This window comes from Spermophilus citellus (genome assembly GCF_964194105.1).
Source record: "Spermophilus citellus genome assembly, chromosome: 11".
Taxonomy (NCBI): domain Eukaryota; kingdom Metazoa; phylum Chordata; class Mammalia; order Rodentia; family Sciuridae; genus Spermophilus; species Spermophilus citellus.
The window spans coordinates 135763811-135771562 of record NC_138192.1 but is presented as its reverse complement, the minus strand read 5'-3'; the positions used below and the strand labels follow the sequence as shown (position 1 = coordinate 135771562).

The following is a 7752-nucleotide window of genomic DNA, read 5'->3' as shown; positions in this document are numbered from 1 at the left end:
TGTGCTGGGTGATGTGTCCTGAGGGGTTCTCTGAGGTCCTGGCTTGGTGGCTATCCATGTCAGGCTGGCCCTGCGGGGCCCGGTCCCACAGAGCGCTCCTGCACCCTGCGCCTGGGCCTGGCTTGCTGTGTTCATCCTCTGCTTGGTAGAGCATCCTGCTCTGCTGAGGGACAAATTGAGGCTGTGCTCTTAATTAGCAGTGGGAGGGTTGGCCCTGGCCTTGAGAACCCCCAGGACAGCACACCCCCATGTTGTGCTTCTCCATATCTCCCTGTAAAGGCCAGGGGGTCCAGGGTGCAGTCCCTAGGGACTGGCCTCAAGGGCAGAGCTGCCAGGAGACCAAGTCAAGAGGACATACTGTTCAGACTGTCTTTGTTCTATGAAAACCTGGCAGTCTCTGTCCCCCTGCCCCCAAATAGGCTTGGGACCTCTGGGAAGTCCTGGTTTTCTTAGTTTTTTTTTTTTTTTCCCAGGTAGAAGGGCAGCTCCAACCTGATGCAAGACCCCTGGAGCCCGAGGAGCATACACCTTGCTCCCTGAGTCCTCCTTCCTACAGCACCCTCCTCTTCTGCCCTCCAAGCCCAGCCCAGGGCCTGCTCCTTAGAGCAGGCTGCACAGGCTGCCCTGGCTAGCAGTCCCTCTTCTGAGCACAGGCCTCAGGACGCTGGTAAAGGCCCATTTCTGGTCAGGGTTTGGGCCTACCTGGGGATCCCTGGACTAGGTTTGCCTCCGGGCCAGCACTGGCCAAGAGCAGTGGTATGAGTAAGTGCTCTGAGTCTAAGACTGTTCCTGAGGTGCAGGGGAGGGGTGGGCCTGGACAAGGGGTCCTGGCCCGCCACCTGGAGGAATCCCCCGAATAGCTCTGGGCCTGCCCTGGCCCATCTCAGAGTTGAGTCTGTGAGCCAGGCCAGCAGCAGGCCACGCCCTCCAACCTCTGACCCCAGGTGGCTGTGACCACCACTGCCCCAGCTTTGCTGACTATCCGCAGCCTCAGCCCTCTGCAGATTTTTAGTTGGGTCTGGGAGAGTGGGGGTTAACACAGGGTCATTAAAAGAAAAAGGCACACAACTCCACAGGCAGAAAAGAAAAAAAAGTTTCAGGTGCTAAAAATATTATCAGGAAATACTTTTCAGCAACGTGCTGTTTTAGGCCTCCCTCTGGTCTCAAGGACGCCTTTGTCTCTACAACAGAAAGTCCACATTTATCAAGGCCAGGATCATTCTATCAAGCAGGCTCATGTTCTGTGGCAGGAAACCTGAGCCTACCCCACAGGCCTGTGACACTTTAATTTCAGGCTGGAGTCTGTGTGCAGTTTAGGTGGGGAGACCTGGAGTCTACCCTCAGGATGCCCCAGAATGCAGGGTCCACCCACCCACATCTGGGGGCTGGGGGAGGGTCAGACTGGGCTTGGACAGCTGTCCTACAGGGCAGGGTCTGGGTTGCAGTCCACCCCCAACTTTGCTCCCCTCTCAGAGGTGGCTGGTGCCAGAGCAGTGGGTCCTGTCATGTGGGCATGACCCAAAGCCCCAAGTCCCAGTCAACCTCCACCTCTATCAGGAGGAGGCTAGGGAGGTCGAAGGGATGTGGGGTGGGCCCAGCTCCTGAGGAGTTACACCCTGGCCATCCACTTGGCCACTGCCCTATGGGGCTGGCCACTGAGGCAGAGAAGGGAGGGACAGCACAGCCAACCCAGACCCCCACCACATGCGCAGGGAACCTCACACCCCAGCTCCCATGACGGGACCTTGCTGTTGATCTGGGGGAAATGATCAGAAAGCGCTTGGCGCAGGCTTCCTGAGGTGGTCACTGCTGCTTTATTTAGAGAAAAGAGGAGCTGAAGAGGCCCAGCAGGCGGGTTCAGGCACGGGGCCTTGGCCTTGCTGAGGCTGCGCTCCTGCAGGCGGCCTCGTCTGTCTTCCTGAGTGCCTGGGTCGTCCCCTCTGTCCACGGCAGGGGGTTGGCCCACGGGGTCACGCCTGGGGGCCCAGGAGGGGCCTAAGGCGACATGTGCCCCTCCAGGCTCCATGAGGTGCCTTGGAGTCTATCCCTGCAGGGACAGTGCCAGTCTCTGCTCCCTGATGTCCAGGGCAGCCGAGAGGGGAAGGGCAGGTGGGGAACTCAGGGCCCTCTGCATTCTGAAGGCTGCAAAGCCCGTAGCCCTGCTTCGGAGGCTTCTTTAGAGACATGCAAGACCCCAGTGGCGGTCACAGGGAGATGGCCTCCTGAACAAGTGTGCCCTGCAGAGGCCTCACCTCAGGGCCCTGTGGGACTGGGGTCATGGGTGCTGGCTGTTGCAGGACGATTCCGTGGGATGGGGATCCCAGCAGATTGTATCACCTGGATCACTGACACTGGGGCACGTGAACACGTGTGGCAGGACTCTTGCTGACTCACTTCTCAGCACACGTCCAGAGTTAAGCCACCCACGGTCTACTTGAAAACCACCGTGTTTTAGGAGTCCAAGAAAGCCACATGCGGTTTCCAGCTGGCCTGTTTTCTGCCCCAGTCTTGTCGCGGTGGAGCTCTGCCCTGCCTCGGCCCGCGCTGGCCTGTCTTGGGATGGAGCTGAGGTCCTCTGCGGGGCCCTCTCCCCTCTGTAGTCTGTGGCACCATCTTGAGATGCCCGGGAGGTGGGAGCCCCCAGGCCTGGGCACCTGCGGGTCTACTCAGAGTTGCCCAGTCAGAGGTTGACGGGATCCTCCCCAATCCCAGATCCCTCGGCAGAGGCAGCAAGCGTGGCCTGTGTCTGGGGTTTTGTGTTCTCAGACAGGAGCTGGGTATCTGCCTACCTCTGGGCCACTGCACGAGTGTTTCCTGGTGTTCCGCAGCCCTGCCCGGTGTGTCCAGAGATGAGTGCCCTAGGGTCTAGGCCCGAGAGCCACCTCCAGGTTCTCACAGACACCAGGAGCCTGTCCGGGTAGAAGCACAGCTCGGGGCAGAGCTGGTCTTGAACTTGAAGCTGGCATCTCTCAAGCCACTGCTGAGCTCTTTGGGTCTTGTCAGGGCCAGAGGCCCCCACGTGGGGTGAAGCGGGGGAAGTGGGCGTCCCCACCCCTGATTTCTGGGAGCAGGTTGGGTGGAGGCAGGTCAGTGCAGGTCCATCATGGTCTCCCCTCCCCCCCCCCCCCCGGGTTCTGGGAAAGGTGGAGGGCTGCCTTCTCCCCTGCCCACTGCCTGCACACCTCAGCCCCTCCTCCCTTGGCTTCCTCTCCAGAGGGGCACCTCTTTGTCTTCCCTGCTGAGCAGAAGCGGTGAGCTGCAGCAGGTGCTAGGGAGTTCCGGGCCTGACCCACGTGCAGCCCATGGTCATGTGGCCTTGATCTAGAAGTAGAGCTTCCTACCCCCAAGCCAGGTGCCTGAAGGGCTGCTACAGGAATGGCTACCTCTGACACACTGAGGTCTGACAGCACTGCCAGTGCTCAGGCACCCACCAGAGTGTTTCCATGTGGAAAATCCTCTTTTCCTAAATATGTACCTTTGTGTGGAGTAAGTAAAAACAGTATCTCCTCGGCTGATTTAAATATTTGTTAAACTACAAAGATCTCAGATTCACAGGCACTTTGAATATCCCCCGTAAGCTGCCAGGATAGGGAGGGTCCCAAGTGGCCAGGGAGCAGACTGGTCGAATGACACGTGGTCCTCTTTTTGATGCTGAGACGTGACCTGGAGCCCCCACAGCTGAAGCAGGTCCCTCTGTGCACATTTCCAAGTTCCGACTCCACTGGGAGCTTCTGCCACGAGCAGCACCAGGGGACAGGAGAGCCAGGCTGCAGGCTGGGCACACAAGGCTCCCTGAGCAGGGCTGGGGCTGCCCGGCCTCCTGCCCCATCCCCTCTCAGGTCCTCTGTGGGGGTGTGGCGTGGACACCGCCCGGCAGCCGAGAGGCACACCTGCTGGCCCCCACGGAGTTCACTGCTGCCTGCACCCAGCCACAGCTCGCAGAAGACTCCTGGGCCGGCATGACACAGGACTACTCTCTGCCCAGAGGAGCCCTTGCTGAGGGGTCTCTGGGGGCTTCCCCTCAGGGCCTGGGCAAACTTCTTAACAGCCACTAACAGCCAGGCAGAGTAGAGGGGCAGAATGAGGCTCCCTCCCTCCTCGCTCTAGCTGTCGGTCTGTGTGACTCACGACACTCGCTGACTCCTGGCTGATTTAAGTGCCGTCTGATCTTGCAGTGGACAGACAGGGCCTGCCACACACCTGGGCCAGGGCCTGCCACCATGGGACAGGCCGGCTCTGTCAGCTTTTGGGTCTCCCTGCCTGGCGCCAGAGTCCTTGAGGGCACTCCAGGGGCCCAAGACAGGAGCAGCCCCGGGCAGGCAGCCTGGTCCTTGTGCTGCATGTGGGAATCACTGGACGGGTTTGTGCCCCAGAGATACTGGAAATGTACAGCTTACAGCATGAGAGGAGCCATTGGCAGAGGACAAGTCACACTGACCAGTGCTCATGGGAAGCTAGTGAAAGATCCAACAGCGAGCTGAGTGGCAGGCCTAGCCCAGCAGCCTCGGCCTTCACAGCAGAGTCCCATGGGACTGTCCCTTGCAGTCACAGGCTGGGAAAGCAGGCAGCTTCAGAACAGCTTCCAACTTCACACTGCAATGCCCCTTGTGGCCAGTGAGTCACGGGGACTGGAATCTGAGTCATTTCCAGCCACCTGCCATGGGGACGGGCCTGCAGTTCCTGCACGCAGAGGTTCCATGGCCTCTGGACAGGGTGTGGTGCTGGCCTGGCAGGACTGCGGGCTCTGGGCCCCGGTGGTGGAAATGCTTTGCACGCGCTTCCCCGTGTTTACAGAGCAGAGGGTGGGACCCAGCCTGTGGCTGAGGAAGTGGCCTGATGAGGGCCTGGCCACAGGGGTCTGGCCGGAGCAGTAGCCTGAAGTGTGAAGGGTGTCCTGTGGGAAGGGGTGTCCAGCTGAGGCGGAGGCCTAGGTCCCAGAGGCAGGAGAACTTCCGCAGTCTGCAGGACTAGAAGTGCTTGTGGCCATAGGCCCCCTGACACAAGGAGAGCTCTGTGGCTGTCTGAGCCTTCTGTCTGCACTGTGCCACCCTCTCATGGGGCACACAGGCATCAGCCTCCCAGCCGTGGCCCTCAGCAGCCTGGGCCCTCAGCATCTCTGCTTGGAGCCTACTCTGGGTCCGTCAGGGCTGCAGAGCCCAGCCACCCAGTGGTCTGTGGCAGGGCTCACTGCCTGACCAGTCAGGCCTGGCTGAGGTGGGTGTGTTGTGGTCGCTGTACTTCCTGGTCCAGCTGCTCCCTCAGGGTGGCCACCTGCAGACAGGCAGGGACTCAGTCAGGTAGGGGCCCCAGGTGCAGGGCACAGAGAGTTCTGTGCAGCCAGGCTGGGTTGGGAGGCCACAGTCCATGGCTCCCAAGGAGAGGAGGTGTGTGTGGGAGAGAAACACCAGGGGAACGAGGGCACTCTCAAATGGCAGAGGGTGCCAGGGTCCTCCCTAAGGACACCCACTCCAGTGATGGACCCCCTTCTGTTCAGGCCTTGAAAATGCTTGGAATGAGAGGGAAGGGGCTTTCTTATAAAGTGAGCAAATATGGCTGGTCAGCCCCATTCACTTGGGGATGACCCTGGGCAGTCATTTGCTCTCTGGTTCTCAGTGTCCTTGTGGAAAGTGAGAGGTTGACCACATGGCCCTCGGCTCCTGGCAGCTCTGGGCTCTGCAGCAGGCAGTTTGGCCCACAGGCATGCTGCACAGGCACAGGAGGGTGTGGTGTGCCATGCATGTGCGTGTACGAGAACCTGCCACACTCCCATCCACCAAGTATGGGTGCTCTGCTGTTCTTCCTGCTGACCCTGAAGGTCAGTGCAGGGCTGCCTCTGCCCAACCTGCACGGCAGGCCCAGTCCTGGCTCTGAACACAGGACCAGCCAGTCTGGGGTCACCTCTGACAGAAACCATCCTCAACACCCCACTTTGTAGACAGGATGACAGCGGCCCAGAGAGGGTAGTGACCTTCCCTGGAATCCACAGTCCCCCTCTCAGTGACGGGTGGGGTCAACCACAGCTCTGCCTCTTGAGAAGGTGGAAGGACAGAGCCGTGGAGTGGAAGCTTCACGTGGAGGCCATGTGGTCACCCCTGCAGGGTGCTGCTACAAGATGCTTTCCTCCCATCCTTCCACTCTCCAGGAGGCTGGGCCGGGCCCCACCTGCTCATCCAGCAGCTTCACCTGTTGCCGGTGGGTCTCTTCCCGGGATTCCAGGGCCTCTGTGGCCGGGAGCTGGGCCCCAGGCAGCCTCTCTGCCTCCGTAGCCGGCTCATGCAGCTGCAGTTCAGCCACCTGGGCCTGCAGTGAGGACACGGGGTGCTGCGTCTGCCTGCTGGAGGGCTGCCCGAATCCAGAGACAAGGCCTGATGGGCTAAGAGGGCCTTCAGGGCCACTTGGCCTTTGTGGGCCTCACTGTCCTGCGCAGGGTGCTGGCCTTGGCCCAGGACCCCAGCAGACTTGGTGTAACACACATTCAGCCCACAAGTTTGGGGTCCTGACCACTGGCTCGGCCTCAGGGCAGCCCAGTTTCCTCTTGGCCAGGTGGCAGGTCCTGAGGGCATCCAAGGTTGAGGGATGGGGAGGTGGGAGGGGAGGCTCAAGGCCCCAAGGTTCACATGGGTGTCAGGTCCTGGGCCTGGGCCCTGCCCGCTCGGTAAAGCCAGGCTTGGCTCACAGGAGCCCACACTGGTCGCAGCCTTCCCAAGGGGACTTTTGATACCTCAGGAGAGCAGGGGACCTAGAAAGGACACTAGCGGGGCCCCTGGAGCCTTGGGTTCTGGCTCTAGCTCTGTCTGGGACCTTGGTATGATCCAGGTGGTCCACTGTGGTCTGGGTTTCGACGGGCACGGAGCCCACCCCAGGTTCACCCCAAGGCTGCAGTGCACAGGACCCCAATGATGCAGCTCACCTGCTGCTGCTGGTTCTGCCTTAGGGTCCAGTCTAGCTCCTGGTGCAGGCTGAGCAGGGACTGCTGCAGCTTCTGCTTCTCAGCCCCCAGCCTCGCCACGGCCCTCTCCCTCCTCAGTGTCTCCCACACTGTCTGCAGGGGGAGGGTGCAGAGCTGGTGGTAGGGTGTAGTGGCCTCCTGGTGGGGATGTGAGGTCAGGCCACTTTCCCTTGGGGGAGCAGGAGGACACCTCTGGCCAGAGCACTGTTCCCCACCTGTGTCACCACTGACATCTGTAGCCAGAGTAGCTGAGAACAGGGCCCAGTCCCCCTGCTGCTGAGTCCCTGTTGAGACCTCTGCTAAGGTGGCATCCTAGGACCTCTGTCCCAGTTCCTTCACCCAGGCCTCCTGAGCTGGGGTCCTCACAGACCCATGGCCTCTGTAGGCACTTGACCCGGAGGGCCACACAGGTACACCCTGGAACTGGGGCACAAACCTCAGCATCCCCATCCCATGCTGCCGTCTCTTGGGCTGCAGCTGCCCCAGCAGAGGCCTCTTAGCCACCCACGTGGGGGTGGGGCAGGAGGCACTCCTGCAGGTTGAGGGTCAGGACTCATTTTCCATAGGAAGGTGGGTGGGCCACTTTGCCCCGGTAATGGAAGCCGTGGAGTCTAGAAATTCTCTCACTGGGTGGGAGGGCAGCAGCAGCAGAGGGCCCCACGCATGAGCGCAGAGAGCCCTGGACACCTTCCTGGTACTGCTATGAAGGAAGGGATGCTGTGATGTTGCTCCCCAAAGCCCTGACCTCAAACGCTTGCTGGGCCAGGACAGGGCAGGAGTGGAGGGGACAGGTCCACTGCTCC

The 7752-nt window shown here is 60.7% G+C and overlaps 1 protein-coding gene across 1 annotated transcript in view; it reads right to left on the bottom strand.

Annotated features, from left to right (window-relative positions):
• Positions 1-3511: 3511 nt before the first annotated feature.
• CROCC2 (ciliary rootlet coiled-coil, rootletin family member 2) overlaps positions 3512-7752 on the bottom strand; it is a gene marked incomplete at its 5' end in the record, with an annotated part of 60120 nt that continues 55879 nt past the window's right edge. The window contains 2 exons of the mRNA XM_081261762.1: positions 3512-5271; positions 6184-6300. Coding sequence (XP_081117888.1) covers positions 5200-5271; positions 6184-6300 — 189 coding nt within the window. The 3' untranslated portion in view covers positions 3512-5199. The remainder of the gene's footprint in view (positions 5272-6183; positions 6301-7752) is intronic.